The 19,597-nt window shown below is 44.3% G+C and overlaps 1 protein-coding gene across 1 annotated transcript in view; it reads right to left on the reverse strand.

Annotated features, from left to right (window-relative positions):
- The window catches only part of DOK5 (docking protein 5), a 153,021-nt gene that overhangs the window by 18,043 nt on the left and 115,381 nt on the right, over window positions 1–19,597 (reverse strand). Inside the window, exon 6 of the mRNA XM_045808441.2 lies at window positions 16,466–16,601. Within this exon, the coding sequence (XP_045664397.2) occupies window positions 16,466–16,601 (136 nt within the window). The remainder of the gene's footprint in view (window positions 1–16,465; window positions 16,602–19,597) is intronic.

Below are 19,597 nucleotides of genomic sequence, written 5' to 3' on the forward strand. Positions count from 1 at the left end.
GATCCTTTTAAAAGTGAAGCCAGCATATCTTACTTTTCTCAAAACCCTCCAATGACTTCCCAACCCACCCCAAGGAAAATCCAAAGTCTTTATCACAACTACAAGGTCATATAGTGCCTGGCTTCTAGTTACTTCTAGACTACACCGCCTAGTCCCCCTTTCTCCACTTTTTCTGCTTCAAAATCATAGCCTTTTTGACCTTGAACATGCAAAGCATAAAACAGCCTCAGGACCTTTGCACGTAAGGTCCCCTTTGGCTGGAACAACTGGCCCTCAGAAATTTTCAAGGCTCATTCTTTACTTCCCTCAGATCTCTGCCAGAGTATCACCCCATCAGAACCTCCATTGTCCTCTCCTGCTTTACACTGCAATGTTCTTCAGAGCATTCGCCACCTCTTGATATAGATTTATATTTCTATTGTTGATTGCCTGTCTCATCCCCCACAACAATGCAGCAAATTCTTTGAAGACAAGGACTGTTTCTTGTCCTCTACTGCACTCCTGCTTCCTAGAACAGGGCCTGCCACAAGGTAGATATTCATATTTGTAGAATGAACGAATGTATTAATAAGTAGATATGTTTTCTATTTAATAAGTGATACCTATTCTGGAAGGATACACAAGAATCTGGCAAAGTGTTTGCTCCTGAGAAAGTAAACTGGGCGTCTAGGGTGATAAAGCCTGGGAGAGAGACTTATATTACACTGCAGGTCCTCATGCAGGATTTGTTTTTTACATCATGCAGAAATCCAATTCTTTTTTTTTTTTTTTAAAGATTTTATTTATTTATTTGACAGAGATAGAGACAGCCAGCGAGAGAGGGAACACAAGCAGGGGGAGTGGGAGAGGGAGAAGAGGCTCATAGCTGAGCAGCCTGATGTGGGGCTCGATCCCACAACGCCGGGATCACGCCCTGAGCCGAAGGCAGACGCTTAACCGCTGTGCCACCCAGGCGCCCCCACAAATCCAATTCTTAATCCAAAAGTCTCCTTTTGATATTAAATGCATCTCAAAATAAATCACAGCTTCCTCTCTCAACTGCACCCCGTCCATTCACTAGTTTAAAGAACTCTGGAGCTCTCAGTAAGGCACTGAGGACTATGTGTAAGAACAGCACTCCTCCAAGGCTAGGCTTGCACAGAGCCAACATCTCTCTGCTTCGACACCGTAGCTTTACAGGCCCTCCCCCTCCCCAGCCCTTACCCGTTTGGGTCTTCTCCAAATGAGACTTATGAGAAAATGAAAACCAGGAGAAGCTAAAAGGAGTCGAGAAAAGAGTTCTCGAAGAAGCTAAAACGTAATTTCAAATCTCTAGCCAGAGAGAAGTACTTCAAATATCTCATGAATAGTAAATACGTTTTGAACGGAATCTTAAAATGTTAGGCTTATTCTTATAAAATTCAGACCAAATGTCTCTCTTAAAAGAGAACAGTGGTTTTAGACAATACTTAAGAAAAGAAAAAAGACATAAAGATCAAGAATGTGTTTGTGGAGCATGCAATCTATTTACCAAGTCTGACAAACCTCTATTTCTGAAGGTTATCAAACACACTGTAAAGTTCTAGCAAATATATCTTGTATGGTTTGGTGCTAGGAGTCATTTATTGAGATAACTACATTTGCTGCATTCTGTGGGGTTCTTTCTGCTTGATGAAGCAGATTCACTTAATCAATACAAACTGCTTAAAATGCTAATTGCTATGCTAAGTGGCGGTAACCAATCCCTCCTGAACAGAGATGCAAATGCTGTTGAAAAAGTTCTGCAATCATTGCGGGGCAACCACGTGGTGCATGAGATGTCATTCATTCTCATGGTGGCATACAGAGGTGTACAGAGAGGCTCTTGTGCCCCTTTTCTCTACCTGCTGGACAGGCACCCTCCCCTCTGTGTGGCAGGAGGAATGATCTCTTAAAAGGGTCTAGTGTTCTTCAGTGAGGCAGCATCACATGTTCCTGCTTTCCCAAACCCTCTAAACACAGACCACTGATACACATGTAAAGAGTGGTTAGTGTCCAATAATAAGACAATGAGGGAACTATGCACGCATTGACACTCTGTTCCCATCAGAGGAGTACACTCACTGATTGGCATATGTCTTCCTGTGAATCTTTACAGGTATACAGGACATCAAGGCATGCGGTCCCATGCTGTCCTGTCTCTAGCTCTTGTTCCATTTCTTCCAGATACCAAGGAGCCAGATCCTCAGAGCCACTTTAGAGCAGCGTTCTCAAAGTGTGGTGCCCAGACTGGCAACATCAGCATCACTTGAGAACTTACTAGACATTCAAATTCCAATGCCCCACCACAGACCTGTGAAACACTCGTGGTAGAGCCCAGTGACCTGTGGCTCAGGAAGCCTTCCAGGTGACTCTGATGCACTCTGAAGATGGAGAAGCACTATCCTGAGTCTCCCTTCCCCATGCTCTCACCCTTTCCCCCCATGCCCAGCCCATAAGCACACACTAGGGCCCCAGAAGTCCTCCATTTTCTACCTATACAAAGTCCCCAAATTTGATCCTCCCTGTCAGTTCCATTGAATCCATGTACTGGGCTTTACATCCCTCTCCTGACTCTTCACTTACTAATTGTGAGCTACTGAGCCTCAGTTTCTCCCTCTACGAAACAGACCTAATAGTGCTCCCAATGAAATGCAAAGTACTCCAGTATTTTGGAAGGCAATATAGCAACATTTAAATTTAAAAATACTAATAACCTTTAATTCAGCAATCCTGCTTCTCAGTTTAGAAAATTCAGTTAAATAAAGTAAAATTCAGAAACTCAGTTAAAGTTAACATACATAAGGGCACGTATACGAGGATGTATGGTGTAGAATTGTTTATATGAGGCCCCCAAAATCTGATATTCCCATAGATAGGCTTAATAAGTTAGTGTCACATCGAGACCTTGAAATATCTAGCATTCCATTAAAAAGAATGGATAAGAGCAAGGTTGGCAACCTTTTCTGTCAAGGGCCAGGTAGGAAGTAGCTTTGTAGGCTGTACAGTCTGTATCAAGCCAATAAATCAACTCTTGTGTTTCATTGTGAAAGCAGCCATGACCACATATCAATGAATGGGCATAGCTGTGTTCTAATAAAACTTTATTTATAAAAACAGGCATAAGCCAGATTTTGCTCATGGGCCACAGCTGGCCAACCCTTGAGTCAGACCTATGCTGTATTTCCATTATGTATTTACTATTAATTGAGAAAGCCAAGGGGGTAGTTTTGGAAATGTGTAACAGGACCACAATTTTATAATATAAACAATGACTTCCAAACACCCATCTTACGTATGTATCTACATGTGTGTGTGTATCTATCTCCGTGGGTCTGTAGATACGCATTTTTGTATAGGATTATATGAGTACAGAGAAAAACACGGAAAGAGGAATACAAACTTCTGAACAAGATTTAGGGGTTGCTAAGGAGGGGTTGCTAAGGAGGGAATGGGATGTATACAAATAAATCATGAAGGGAGAAAATACTGTAGTACTAATCATCATCTCTATGATCATACCTTTGCAGTTAGTTAAATTTCACATACATGCGTTCCGTAAAAATAAGCAGGATTCAAAAACCAACCCCTATCCCTTAGGAGAGCTGTGAAAATTAGATGAAATACAGCATTCAGACCCTTGCACAGAGCCAGATGGAGCTACTCGTTCCAACTTTAATTATCTCTCTATTAGACTAAGCCCCTCAACTTGGTTTGCTGCTTACACACTCCCTAACAGCCCTGCCTCTCCCCTTACCCCTTTCAATGAATTCTGTACTGAATGTTCTTCAGGTCTTTCACTTATTGCATCCATTCATATGCTCTGGGCATCACCTTTAAGTCATGCACTAATGTCAGGGGCTGGAAACTTAAAAATGAATGAAACACAGTTCCTCTGCTCCCCAGGATTTTATAGTAAATGGCTGGAGAGCTAAAGGCCAGCTTTGGTCATGTAGCCCGCCATCTGCCTCCACAATGGCACTCCCTCCTCTACAAAAAGGGAATGGACTCTCATGTAAGCAGCGCTCTCCTTCATGCAGGTGGGGGGAGGGGAGGAGATTCCTTGTATGTGCGTGTGTCACACGCTTGGGTGCCTGGCAGGAGTCCTGGCCCACAGGAGGCATACAGTAAGATGTGGATCAATGACTGAATCACTAAGTGAATAAGAAACCTCTATCATGTCCCACCCCCCCTTGCCATTGTATCCTTTCTTACTGTGAGTCAGTGATAGTAACCGCTCAGTTTGATTTGTTCTGAGCAGGTGCCAGACACTACGTCAAGAAATCACTTGCTTTATCCCACCTGGCCAGGTAGGTATTAATAAAAAATAAAAAAATAAATAAAAAAAATAAAAACCCTTTATAGAGCCAGGAGCAAATACTAAGGGTGGTGAAGTCACCTGCCAAAGACACTGAGCCAGCATGTACGACCTGGCCTCTTTATTACTCCAGAGATAAAGTTCATATCACAATCCAGTGTGTTCTAGAAAGCACTAAGGATGTTACAAAGGCCTTAAAGGATGGGCTCAAATCCTTTTCTGAATGATAAAAGGCAGCTGAATTTTATTTCCAAAGCTTAGAGAAATGGCAACTGGCCAAAAGTCTAGGCTAAGAGAGGGTTATGTCCCTGCCATCTTGAGTAACAGAATCTACCAGTAATTCTACCAGGCCTTCAGACCCCCACTGTCCCAGGGGCCTTCTCTCAAGTGGAAATTAGCAATCTGCCAAACATGTGGTCTTCCTTGGCTTCTTAACGCAACCCATTCTCATGGCAGTCTGATCCTGGTTCCAGCTCTGTCAGATGTTTGGCATAAACCACCCAAAGAGCCGTCTTTACTTCCTCTCACCCTTCTCCGTTGTTCTGACATTTGCAGGAAAAGTGATGGGTATGCCCATCATTGAAATGTTACCGAGGTATCACAGAATATTACTGCAGTGTCAAGGAAAGAGAGCACGCAGAGGCTTAGTTATTGAATGTTATAAAGAGAAGGAGAGACAGAAAAACAGAGAAAAGAAAAAGTGAGTAGGAGAGCACGACCGCTTTCCTCTTAAGGAAAAATGCAGTAGAGACACTACTTGGTGAACAGAACTCGCTAAAACAATGCCTCCATTGTCACCACAGCTTTGATAAAGCAGACTGTTGGTGAAATCAACCATTTGGGGCCAAATTTCCAAGTGAAGCATTTGGTTGAACACCAGATGCACTCAAATGGTTATTTTCATGGGGAACGAAAGAGATCTGCAGCAATTTATTCAGAGCCATCTGAATTCTCAGCCACATGCATAAAACAAAATCACTGCTCCCTTTGCTTCTGGTAACTTTTAATGCCTCCTTACTAAGGAAATCCTCTCCCCACCCGTACATCCAAATTGATATCCTCGGGGACTATTTTCCACAACCTCTTAAAGCAGACTTGCTTGAAACCTGGGCCTTGGCTTGGCATTAAGAGGGAACTGGATTTGGTATTTGGGCTTCACTTTTCTTTTTCTCTCTGCTCATAAAATGACCTATTTGGCCCCCATTTTTGTTCATTCAACAAATATTTAGTAAGTCCTGTGCCAGGCCCTGAGCACATTACAGACACATGGAGCCTAGCCTCTGCCCTCCGGAGGCTTCCAGCTTCTAGAAGAATGGCCAGTTACTTGGTCAGCCTTTAAAGCTAATGCAAAAATCCCAAAGGCTCAGACTGAACTCAGCAGCTCACCTCAACAGAAGCAGTTGCTTTTGTGACAAGATGCAGGGCACATGCGGGAACTGAGACCAGGGAGCAAAGAGGTGGTTTGTGTTTTCTGTCTTATGCTTACCCCAGGCACAAGTCTACTGGGAGGAGTGGGGGGCTGGTGGCCAAGGAGGGCCACGTAGATATGGTATACTTTGTTTTGTAGCACTCTGGGCATATTTATGGGGTCCTGCTGAGTGCCAGCCCCTGCTAGTGCCCCACACCTAAGGCAGGGGCCTGACCTCACAATCTGATGCTGCACAAATACCCCTGAATATCTTAAGGAGACAATAAACAACAGCACTCAGCTCCATCACCCAATTTCCTGGAGTTGCCTGTTGAAATCCCCATTGCTTCAATGTGAGTCTCTTTCTCCTGGCTCATCCCATGCCAGTTTGTGTGAGTAAAGCTCACATTCTCTCACACCATACCCAAAGATAAACTCTAAATGGATGAAGGACCCTGATGTGAGACACGAATCCATCAAAATCTAGAGGAGAACATTGGCAGCAACCTCTTCGACACTGGCCACAGCAACCTCTTTCATGACACATCTCCAAAGGCAAGGGAAACAAAAGCAAAAATGAACTTTTGGTACTTCATCAAGATGAAATATTCTGCACAGCAAAGGGAAACCACGGAATGGGAGAAGATATTTGCAAATGACACTTCAGATAAAGGGCTGGTATCCAAAATCTATAAAGAACTTCTCAAACTCAACACCCAAAAAACAAATAATGAAATAAAAAAAAGGGTTGAAGATATGAACAGACACTTTTCCAACGAAGACATACGAATGGCTAACAGACACATGAAAAAATGTTCAACATCATGAGCCATCAGGGAAATTCAAATCAAAACCACATTGAAATACCACTTTCCACCAGTTAGAATGGCAAAAATTGACAAGGCAAGAAACAACAAATGTTGGAGAGGATGTGGAGAAAGGGGAACCCTCTTACACTGTTGGTGGGAATGCAAGTTGGTACAGCCACTTTGGAAAACAGTGTGGAGGTTCCTCAAAAAGTTAAAAATAGAGCTACCCTATGACCCAGCAATTGCACTACTGGGTATTTACCCCAAAGATACAGATGTAGTGAAGAGAAGGGCCATATGCACCCCAATGTTCATAGCAGCATTGTCCGCAATAGCTGAACTGTGGAAGAAGCTGAGATGCCCTTCAACAGATGAATAGATTAAGAAGATGTGGTCCATATATACAATGGAATATTACTCAGCCATCAGAAAGGATGATTACCCAACATTTGCATCGACATGGATGGAACTGGAGGAGATTACGCTAAGTGAAATAAGTCAAGCAGAGAAAGATGACTATCATATGGTTTCACTTATTTGTGGAACATAAGGAATAGCAGGGAGATCATTAGGAGAAGAAAGAGAAAATGAAGGGGGGGGAACAGAGAGGGAGATGAACCATGAGAGACTATGGACTCCGGGAAACAAACTGAGGGTTTTAGAGGGGGTGGGGGTGGGGGGGATGGGCTAGCCTGGTGAAGGGTATTAAGGAGGGCACAGATTGCATGGAGCACTGGGTTTTATACTCAAACAATGAATCATGGAATGCTACATCAAAAACTAATGATGTACTGTATGGTGACTAACGTATCATAATAAGAAAATTAGAAATTAAAAAAAAAGCTCACATTTGTTGACTCTTCCTATGTCCCTCCTAAGTGCCTTACATGTTCTAACCTGTGTGAAGCAGACCACATTGTGAGGCATAAACACTATTACTATCACCCCCGTTTGACATATAAAGTAAACAAGGCAAAAGGAGGCCAAGCTGCATAGCTCGGAAGTGACATTCAATCCCAGACACACTGACCCATCAATTTCTGGCCCAGCCTTCACGCAGAACCTGCCTATCTTTAGAACAGGGTTCTCAGCCTCCCACTGTTGACATCTGGGATCAGGTTACTCTTTGTTGTGGGGGGCTGCTCTGTGTATTAAGGGATGTTTAGCAGCATCCCTGCCCTCCGACCCCAGACCCTGTGTTAACAACCAAACTGATTCCAGATACTGCCAAATGTCTCCCAGGAGGCAAAATTGCTAGCCACTGAGAATCACTGGTTTAGGGTGACTATACATTTCAGTTTTCCTGGCTGCATCCTGCTTACATCTGTTATCAGGCATTACACTTCAACAGGGCCAAGGTCAAGGGCAGATGATCCATGTAGTCACACTGACCCCCATGCCTGATTGGATGTTCTGCCATCACCATCTTGAAAAATCTTAACCTTTGAACAAGGGACCTTATGTATTCATTTTGAATCAGGTCTACAAATTGCATGGCCAATCCTGCTCTTAAGAAGGTTGACCCTGACTCTCAAAAGTGTCCCAGCTTGGAAAAAATTCCTAGGGTAACCCTACTGATTATATGTAACAGAGCCTTTAAAAGCTCACCATGCAATTTTTGTCTTTTGAGTGAAAAATACCAAAGTCTGGTTTGCTCTTCTGTACCAGGCTGCACAGCTGGTTTTAGTCACCAAGCAGCACTCTCATGCTTACACGTTTTGCATTTTCCCTCATAGATTCCCTGATGCATATCCTGACATTCTTCCCAGTAAGAGCTAGTCTTTGCCTCTAGTCAAATGGCCATAATCTTCCATAAAAAGAGGTATCAAGGACACAGCTATCTTGGCAAAAATATAAAGGGCAAGAGGCATGTGTTGTTCCCCTAAAGCAGGGGTTGCAAATTCAGCATGCCTACATGAGTCATGCAAGTAACAGAAATCAATAAAGTCTTCTGGTTAGTGAGACGACAAGAAACAATAAGAACTATGTAATCCTGAAGGGCATTCATCCTCTCAAAAGGGTAGCTGCTACTCAATTTTAACTCAAGCAGACACGGTATTACCAGATATTCTCATTTCTCCAAAAGATACAACTATTTTATGTGACACCTCCCATTGTAAACACTGGGAACTAATTTAATTAAAAAAATATCACCTGTGCCAATACCCTGTAGACCAAGCAAAAAGTCTGCATGAGCGAGCTCCCTTCTGTGCTATCATCTTTGGCCATCTTAACTTCTTCTCCCTGTTCTGGTCATTTGGGGACTCCACCAAAGTTTCCCTACTGCCTGAAGCTGAACCAATAGATAATTTTACCCCTCCCCCTGGCTAATCACATGGTAGAGGAGGAATTGTATTTCATGCTTGGAAGGGTTGACAAATATCTGGGTAGGAACCTAGTATGTAATCGATTTCCAGTTCCGCAAAAATAATTGACTAGATCTCCCTAAAATATTGAAACTTGCATAGTTGGTGACAACAGTCCATCCTGGCACCACCTTTGAATGCATTCTCTAGGTTGTCAGATCCTGGTCACACCCAACACCTTAACAGCATGAAAAAAATAAAGCCATACAAGGCAGAGCATGTCCGCTGGGGCAACCAAAAGCTGAAACCCCTATTAAACGATCTCTTAAAATCACGGATTCTGGTTAAAGGCATAAATGGCCTCTGGTTTTGCTGACAGGCATTCAGGATTATTGCTTTGCCTTCAGTAAACTCTCAGGAGAAAAAGCAAATGCGCGTGGCGTACAGGAGAGGGACTGATTAATAATATAAGCACCTTTGCGTCTAACACCTAAAACCAAGGTGCACAGGGCTATCAGTGACCTGCAGCCCGAAGGCCAAATCCTGTGTTTGCAGAGCCTAGAACCAAAAAATGGTTTTTACATTCTTAGAGTAAAAAAGAAGAGGAAGTCCAGGAGGAAGAAGAGGTGGAGGAAGAGGAGGAAGGAGTAGTACCGTATGTGGCCCACAACATAAACTACTTACCATCTGACCCTTCACAGAACATGTTTACCAACCCGTGGTGGAGACGGATACATCACTCATTGCCTAACTTCTCAAAATTGATTAAAAAATGGCACTGAACTGATCCTACTCATCTCTTCATCCCCCCCACCATCCCTATCTCTATCTTCCCTGTCATGACTGACTTTTGGAAAATTCTATTACTCACCACTGTCCATCTGGTCAACCAGATGCTTCCTGCGCTCCCATATGAACATCTTCGGTTCCTGTCGTGAACTGCTGCTGTCTTACCACCATCAGGCTTCCCACGGGCTGGCTATTTACAGAGCCGCCATCTTAAACATTAATATTAGTGTCAGAGTTAACAAGCAAAGCTACAACCTGTTAGCATCATTGAGTTTGTTTCCTTTCCCTGCGGAGACACAGCCACCAGCTGACAAGGAGCACCGGTGGGTCACAGGAGCCCAGCTACGAGGAGGAATTGCATAAGATAGAGCACACTTAATAACCAAGTAAAAGGACTACTAAAATCCGCCACTGCACACCGCAAGTTATTAGGTTATTACAAGAGACTGGAAAGGATGTATTCCGAAAATGACATTTTCCCCCTAATATACCGGAACAAAAGTTACAGCAAGTTTAAGGAAGAAACCTGAGTTTCGTCTGTTTCTGTCTTATCTTTAGAGTAAATTCCCGGCAGTACTATTACTGATAAAGAGATACATGAATTTAATTTTGATAAATAAGGACAAATTGCCCTCCAATGACATCATAGCAAACTGAACTCACAGGATTATACCACTGCATGCATTGAGGGGTATAAATCGCAACTCCTTATCTAAATTTTAAGCTCCTGTAAAGATTCAAACAAGTTTTTTTAATGTTTATGTTCTCCGTAAGACTTACTACAACGTTTTTTTTTTGCAAGGAGTAGATAGGTGTTCCATAAAAGGTTTTTAAATCATAACTATTATGCCAGAATATAAAAAGGGTTTATTTGGGTGGGGGGAAAAGCTGATAATTGCTTTCAGTGGTACACAATAAACAAAGAAACAAATAAATTAAATAATGAATAAATCAATCCATAAGTTAACCCAATTAACCAGAGCCCACAAGGATGATAAGAGATAAAACCCGATTTTTTTGAGGGGAGGGGGTTGAGGACAGAGGGGCAGGTTGAGCTGGGAGAAGAGTGTTTATATACATTAAAAAAAAATTTTTTTTTTAAAAACCCCAGCAGGGAAGAGCTTATTTCAGTGCTAAACAGTAATGAAATTGATTCTATGATTTCTCTGATTCTCGCTCTATTAAAAAAAAAAACCTGCATAGTTTATGGCTTTTTAAATTAGGTTGAGTAAGAATTACTGTGGTCTCCAGAATTATGGAAGAATGCCACTGGAATTCTACCAATTCACTACATTTTATTTGCAAAACCAAGTTTGGAAGTAAACCTATCAATTAGGCAAACAAACAAACAAAAAAAGAGGTGACAAAGAATGGTTCAGATTAACTCTTAAGCCTGGGTGCCATCCAGGGCTCTAGAGCACAGGGGAGAAGTCATGCCCTGGGGCCTCGATGGCACTCTCACCTGGGGCCTGGATGGAGCCCCACCTGCAGCCCCGGGGAGAGCCTGCTAAAGTAGTCTTTCTCCACCTTGTCACTCGATTTGCCTTGAAGGAAATTCTAAAAACGACAGGCCCAGGCATGGAATGAGGAACATCCCACACGCCGGCACTCCTTGCTCCAAAATTAGACTTTGTCACAGACACTGATCTCCAAGGTGGCAAAAATAGCAAAAGCTGCTCGGGGGAGTCCCGAGCTGTCCCGGCAGAGTCCCTGCAGCTTCTCCAGCAGGCCAGCTGGCAGCTGCTGAGCAAACAAGTGCTTGGTGCTCGGTCTCCTTCAACAGTTGGTCCTTCCCTCCTGAGACTCCAGCCACCACCCCCCAGCACTCCCATAGAGGACAGAACAACAACACGTTGCGTTTAAAAAGCAAGAATGTGAGAGAGGAATTTTAAGATATAATATTGCTATTTGGTGCCAAAACGACCCAAAGAAATGGATTTCTTGTAGCCGTGATCTTCTTAGGCCTACTCTAAGTTGACAGATATTTCTGAAAGGCACTCTGATATTCCAGGTAATTTGCAAACACTAAGCCAGTTCTTAGTGGGGACATATGAGGGATATGAGAGCCTTCAGATTCTCCAAGGGAGCAAGGCACTGTGGCCAGGGGTAGAGGTTTAGGAATCAGACAAAAGGATCTTGCATTCCTGGCTCCGGTAGTGAGGAGCTTTGTGGCTGCAGGCAGGTGTCTGAACCACTCTGAGAGTGAGTCTTCCCATCTCCCTGACAGAGATTGTGATTCCTTCCAGGTCAAAGGTCATGAATAATACTCTTTTGAATTGTGAGCCCGACAAGAGCATGAGCCTTACTGTCCATCCACCACTATATCCTGGAGCGCAGAGCAGGTCAGGTCCTCAATAAACATTCTTGAATGAACAAATGAATAGGAATGAATGAATGAGCCTACTTTCCAATTAAGGTAGTGATGAGAGAAACAGCACGCGAAGTGCGTGGCACAGCACAGGAGGCTTGGTAATAGTACCACCTTCGAGGAGGAAATATTTACAATATTTACAAAGGTAAAATCAAAGCACTAAATAAATACTATTCTGTAAGTTTGTGTGGTGTGGCGACAGACACCATGATGGCGGTCTCCACGGTCTTTTCCTCCAGGAGTTCACACTCCGTGTGGGCCTTTTCCCTGACTACGGGAAGGACTTGTGACTTGCTTTTAATCAGCAGACAGGGCGACAGGATGTCACTTGTGTGGTTAGGATACACAGGATTGTGGGACTGCGGCCTGCAAGGAGACTCTCCCTCTTGTTGCCTTTGATGAAGTCAGTGGTGTGTTGGGGGAGCCCATGCAGTAAGGAGTTGACGGTGGCCTCTGGGAGCTAAGGATGGCTTCCCAGGCCACAGCCAGCAACAAATTGAGGCCCGCAATCCCTACGTTTACAAGCAACTAAATCCTACCAATAACCACGCTCGCTCATGAGTGGATCCTTCCCCAGTCTAACCTTGAGATGTGCCCGAATTATCTCAGCCTTGTGAGAAACTGAGGCCATACCAACCCTCCGGACCCACAGCCAACTATGAGATGATAAATGTGTGTCGTGTTACGGTGCATAGCTGGTGGTGCTTTGTTATGAAACAACAGAAAACAAACAGGCCAGATATCGACTGTCCACAGCATGGGTAGCCGACGCGCAGAGAAGGACCACTTGTGGAGAGTAACAAGACAGGGAGGTGGGGACTGCGGGGAAGTGAAGCCCCCCAATCTGCTATGACCCCCAATCTGCCCAAAGAGGTCAGACTATACTGGGCATATCTGATTTCTGTTGCCTTCCGGGGGTGTGAGATCAGGGCTGTCAGACCTTTTCACTTTTCAAGATAGCATTGAAATCTGAGTTTTATGTGAAACCTCTCAATTTTTAAATGTTGGTCCCTAATTTGGTACTTTTAGAACAGCAGTAAACTAATCTCATGGAGGACAAAGAAAACAGGTCATGAGCGATAGGGAGAAAAGTGGGGGCTATCCCAGGACACCTGCTCCAAAGTTGAGTCCCATGACTTCCAAGCTGGTGGCCTTGGGCCTTCCATACAGCAGTGGTTGTAGGGTTAGAAAGTCCTGAAAGTACTGCTTGTTATAGAGTAGAGACAAGATACATATTTAGTATTATGGATAGCGTTATCGTACTAGCTTCCTCTGGCTGTAGTAACAAATTACCATGACTTGGGGGCTTAAAACAACCTATATGCATCCTCTTACAGCTCTGGGGGCCAGATGTCCACAGTCAGTTCACCAACCTAACATCAAGGTGTTGGCCGGGCTGGGTCCTTCTGGAAGTTCCAGGGGAGAATGTTTCTTTACCTTCTCCAGCATTTAGGGGCACCCACATCCTTTGGGTCACATCTCTCTTCCACCTTCAAAGCCATGAGCATACAAACTTCAAATCTCTCTCTCTCTCTCTCTCTCTCTCTCTCTCTCTGTCCCTCTGTTTCCACTGTCACATCACCTTCTGACTCTTCCTCCTCCTGTTTCTCTCTCGTAAGGACCCTTGTGATAACACTGGCATACTTGGATGAGCCAGGATAATCTCCCCATCGCCAGAGACTTAACTTGATCTACAAAATCCCTTTTGCCACATAAGGACACATTCACAGGTTCCAGGGATTAGGACACATCTTTGGAGCCAACTATCACTCTTACAGTTGTTGTGATGGGACCCACACGCCTCGTCTTTATGGCTGCTGGGTTCAGGTCACAAGTCTATCCCAACCAATGCACTGAAGGCTGTAACTTCAAACTGGTGCAGGTCCCGCGGGGAAGCGTCTGTCTGGAGAGGCGGTCTTGCGAGTTTTACGACAGAGGCAGCCAACAGTGGGTCGGGGCTTCCTAATAATGAGGCTAAGCCCAGAGGTGAGCATCACCATCTTTCTCCATTTATGACCTTGACCATCTCAGAGAAGCCAGCCAGTAGTGGTGAACACGCAATTCCTAGTTGAGAATATAACCAACAGATCTGTGTGGTCTGTTCCCGGTCACCAGAATATGCAGAACTGTAACCCTGGGCGGGGGGGGGGGGGGTCAGTAGGGTTGTCTTCATTTGCTTCATTGTCACGGGGCATCTATTTCTCCCCAAATCAGGGATTGATTCGTGTACATTAACTTCAAGCATTTCATAATCCCCACTTCCCTTCCTTGAAATTCAGATCCCATTCTGAAGCTTCCTCATTTCCATCTAAAACAGGATGTTGTTGCTTTAAAAATCATATTCGTTTTACGGAACTCGTTAGGCATACAGCAAATTAAGAGCAAACAACATTATTTTGCAGTTAAATTTGCAAAGGGATGATCTAAACGAATTACTCATATTCCTGATTAATTTTTAGTGGCAGTAATGAGGAGGTCGTAAATGGAAAACATGTGCACACAGAACCTCCTTTCAAGCACAAAACAATTCATACTAATTGATGGCTTTGCCAGTAAGGTCATCTTGGAAAAACGTCTTCAGATGCTTAAAGGTATCTAATGGGACAGCTAAACAATTTTAACGCAATGACATGTTGCCCTGTCAAGTTCCAAGTGACTTGAATTCTACGTTACGGCCATCTGTCTGCCTACCTACCTATCTATCCATCCATCCATCCATCCATCCATCCATCCATCCATCCATCCGTCTGTCCATTTACTGATCTCTATTGCAATATCCAGAATTGGTAAGCATATGAGGAAATGAATACCAAGACTGCATTAGTTCAAAAAAATATTTTGAAATCAGTGGGGAGAAAATCAAGAGAATATTTCATGATGTGTGAAAATTACATGAAATCTGAATTTCAGTGTCCATGAATAAAGTTGTTTTGCAGCAGAGTCCTACCCACTGGATTATGTTTTTACCTATGGTTCCTTCTGCACGACAATGGTGGAGTAAAGTAGTTGCAACAGAGGCCATCTTACTCCACAAAGCCTGACGTATGTACTGGCTGGCCCTTTACAGAAAGTTTTGCTGATCTCTGCTCTAAAATCCCAGACCACTGCATGAACAAGTCATTTGGGAATAATCTGAGGCAGATCTGGGACAGATCATATTTCTGGTATGTTTTCCCCCTCTTTAAAATCCAACCACCCCACATGTTTTAATCATAAATCTTCAAACTACCCTAATCTTACCACACCAACACAGTTCCTTTTGGTTTTGCAGACTTCCTTCCAGATGTGAAGCTCTGTGCATGTATTTGCAGCGACAATGGATGATTTGCATTATTTAACTGCTGTACGTTAAGATTTCAATCCTAACTCTCTGTGCAAGTCACAGTCCCCAGCACAATGCAATGAACAGAGGAGGTATTCCTAGACAGCTATATGCTCATGTGTATTTGTGTTTGTGCTGTCTTTATAAATCAATGTCCATGAAGGTTGATCAACCAGAGATGGGAGATGCATGGCTCCGGGCAGGATGGAGTCTCTGGACGGGTTTCCCTGGGCCCACAAAGTGTTACTGTTTTGTTGCTGGCTTTAACTAGAATTCATTTCCAACAGTTACAAACTACGAGATTTTATATACAGTTCAAATCCTCGGCTTCTCTGGAGAAAAATCAAGAGATGTCCTATGTGAAGCCCACAGTCTTGTCAACACTCTTCTGGTCTTGGGCTTATGATATTTCACCCCCATTCCCCTCAGCCCTCTTCTCTCTGGCCCTGTTACCATTTGAAATGATAATGTTTGGTACAGCTATAAATTTATACCTAGTGTGTCTACAGATGTCCGGAAGCATCCAAATTGATGCTGGTAAACCCACTCACAACGGTGGACTAATGATGATGGCCCCTCCCAAGTTCATATACTGAAATCTTAACTCTAAGGTGATAGGGTTAGAGGGTGGGGCCTCTGGGAGGAGGTCAGGTCATGAGGGCAGAACCCTCACAACTGGGATTAGTGCCCTCATGAAAGAGACCCTAGAGAGCTCCCTTGCCCCTTCCATCAGTGAGACACAGAAAAGATAGCCATCTCCGAACCAGGAAGTCGGTTCCACCAGACACTGAGTAGGCCAGCACCTTGATCTTGGACTACCACGCCTCCCAGTGAGAAAGAAATACATTTCTATTGTTGATAAGCCACCCAGTCCCATGCTATCTGCTGGAGGAGCCCAAACTGATGAAGACACACACAAGTGATAACTGAGGCACAAAGTAAATAAACAGGGATGTCCGGTTACTGTGCTACCAGCTGGCTCTTGAGGCTTTGCGAAGACGGCATTTGATCCAAGTGACACACTGTTGAGCACAGGAGTGAGCCGGCTGCTCAGACAACACCGGCCGCACTTTTCAGCATAAAGATTCTAAGACGCATTCTACAAGGGTATGCGCTGGGTCAGAAGGAAGAAATTCCAAACGTACCATTGAATTTTTCACGCTCTGGAGCAAGCGCTCGTGCTGCTCAGCGATCGCCAAGGCAGCAGAGTGGACCTTCTGGTAGATGGCCTCCCCATCTCGCGTTTGAAAGATAAACAGCCCTTCCCCAGTTTCACACATCCTGTGAAAACAAAAACAAAAAGCTGTTGAAGATCCAACTCTAATCACTTCCGTGCACGGAGGGCCTAGAATACTCCATGAAACCAGCCCCATTTACTTCACACGAGATCGGGATTCCTGTTCACATTTGCTAAACGAAGTTAACCAGAATCAAAATTTCCAATTAATCGTTGTTAATATGGGCAGGAAACCATGCATTCTAGGCTAACACGATGCTGAATTTTTTTGTTTTTTAATCAAGAAGCAAAGGTTAATAAAAAGCTGTTTCTTGATTCTTCGTATAATTCCAGTACTCCGGCTTTCCACTTCCAAAGAGGCACCTGTGCAACTGTGTTCTCACTACTGTCCACGAATCAGAAATTCATCAGAAACTATGTCATCCCGCGCAGAAGTGGAAGGAGGATTCTATGACTCCCAGATTCTGTTCTTTCCTCAGAGACATGGCTTTAAGGGTTCTTTCATTTCCAAAATCAATCTAGATTCCTTTTTTTTTTTCACTGTACCCACTGACTATTATGTAGGACACTTTTCCAGCAGCCAAAGTGGTCCTAAATGCCCCCAGCACTCTTTCCTTATGGCCTTATACTAACAGAAACCAGTAGATGGAAACCCAGAGTCCAGAGAAGGTAACATAATGAGTTGAAGTTGGGCTTCTCCTATGTCCTTTGTGAACGTAAGGATTCAGACATAAGCACATGGTGGCCATACAGACACACTTAACAGTTTTGAACTTCCCCGGAATTACTTTGTCTACATGATAATACCGACACTCCAAGCCACGGATTATGCAATTAATCAAAAATCTAGAAGACAAGCAGGAGCTCAGAAAGCATTGGGAAATTCACTCCTGCCTGCACGTAACCAGTATGTAACAAGGCAGACTGAAATACGGAGCAAAGCTGGATTCCTGACTGTCTGGCCCAGGCAGTCCCCTTGCCAGCATTTTGTTATGCGTTACGTAGGCTCTCTACACCTACGTTGCCATTTGAAAAATAAACAGAATGCCTGGGGTGCCTGGGTGGCTCAGTCTTTTAAGTGTCTGCCTTTGGCTCAGGTCATGATCCCAGAGTCCAGAGATCCAGCCCTGCATGGGGCTCTCTGCTCAGCGGGGGGCCTCTTTCTCCCTCTCCCTCTGCCTGCTGCTCCCCCTGCTTGTGAGCTCACTCTCTCTCTCTGTCAAATAAATAAAGTCTTTAAAAATAAATAAATAAAATAAATGAATAAACAAACAAACAAACAGAATGATCGTAACCATCACCTAAATGTCCTGAAAGTGTTAGATAGGATATGTGAGTAGGCAAAGGAAATCTTCACGTCCATTATTTCACTGGAAGGTAAGCTCCGTGTAGACGGGATTTGTTCCTGAGTAATTCTTAGTTCCTCGACCAGTGCCCACAACACGGCTTGCCCTCTATCTGGCACTCAATAAAGAACTGTAGAATGGCTTGAGGAAGAGCGGGCAGTGCTGGGCAGTGGTATAATGAAGAACTTGACCCCGGCTTCCTTGAGGAAGTTTTATTTAAGTTGAGGTTTCATGGAGCCACCCTGGGGAGGGCAGGGCTCTGGCAGAGAAGGCAGAACAGTCCGGCAAGGAAATGCACAGAGAACACCCTGAGGCGGGACAAAGTCGAGAGACCCAGCACACCAGAGAGAGGGTGGCAGGAGGGACGGCCTATGTTCCTGGAGCTCCGGGGACGAGCGTGAGTGCCCCGAGATGAGGGGCTTCATTCTGCGGGGATCACCACCCGAGGGCAACAGTTCCACGGGCTCGGATGCCCGATTTTGGAAACTGTTCCCTCTCTTTGCCAATGACATTTCACAGCAACGTCCCATATGAGGAAAATACTGATGGGATTGCAATCATGAAAACCAAAATAAAGGATCTCCTGGAGGAAAGTATTAATAAGCAAACTTAAGAGCTCAGAATCCAAGAGTTTCACATTTCCTCACAGTCAAGATATATTTCGTGTGTGGGCATGTGTGTGTTTAGAATTTTTGGACACTGACAAGCAGGATGGATCTTATACTCGACATGTGTATTTACGGCAATCTTTCTTTCCCTCCATCCCTGCAAAGCGGCTATTAAATCAATGTTACATTTCACATGTATGATTACATTATATTTGAAAGAATATGGTACTTGTCAGACAAACATAAGGCAAATCCTAAGAGCCACAGCAAGGGATGGAAGGGTAAAGACATGGGCTTTTTCCTCGAGGAGTTTACAATCGACTCGGCTTAACAAGATCTATGTGAGTGAACAGGTTCAAGACTAACGTCATGGTACAATGAGCCACGCTGGTCAGAGGGACAACTGATAAAGCAGAGCTGGGGGAAGGGGTGGGTGTCGATGTTACACAGTACCAAGAATAGGAGAAAGCCAAAAACTTGAGAGAAACCGACCAGAAGCACCTCGCAGAAGAGACACAAAATTAGGAGCCACACATTGCAGAATGGTGACATTCTTTTGTCCGCGAAAGTGAGGTGAACAAATGGAACGTGACCCCTCCCCCACCCGTGGCTACCGTGTGCCAGAGACACGACGGTAAGAAAAACAGACGCACAGAAACACAAGACGAAGTAAACAAGAGCCCCAACCACACGGGATCTGGTGGCTCCACCTCGAAGAAAAATCTGGGGAAAGGTCTATTAGGAGCTTGTAATTTAGAACAGGGGCTCTCGACACTGGCACAGCTGACATCGGCCATGTGGTAGGGCCAGATCATCCTTGGCTGCGGCAACTGTCCTGTGTGTTGTAGGACGTTGAGCAGCATCTCTGGCATCTACCCACTGGCTGCCAGTAGTCTCAAGTTGTGACAACCAAAAAATCTCTCCAGACACTGATAAATGTCCCCGAGGTGGCAAAATGTTCCCCAGCTGAGAACCACCGAAATAGCCCAAAAACAAGGGGTTGAGGGAGCACTGAACTTAGGGGTCAGCGGTAGAGAGGCTGTACACCCACGGCAGCTTCCGGGTTCAGGGGAGCTGTTGCTTCGC

This window comes from Ursus americanus, chromosome 22 (assembly GCF_024610735.1).
Source record: "Ursus americanus isolate L20-20 chromosome 22, mUrsAme1.1.p, whole genome shotgun sequence".
NCBI lineage: Eukaryota > Metazoa > Chordata > Mammalia > Carnivora > Ursidae > Ursus > Ursus americanus.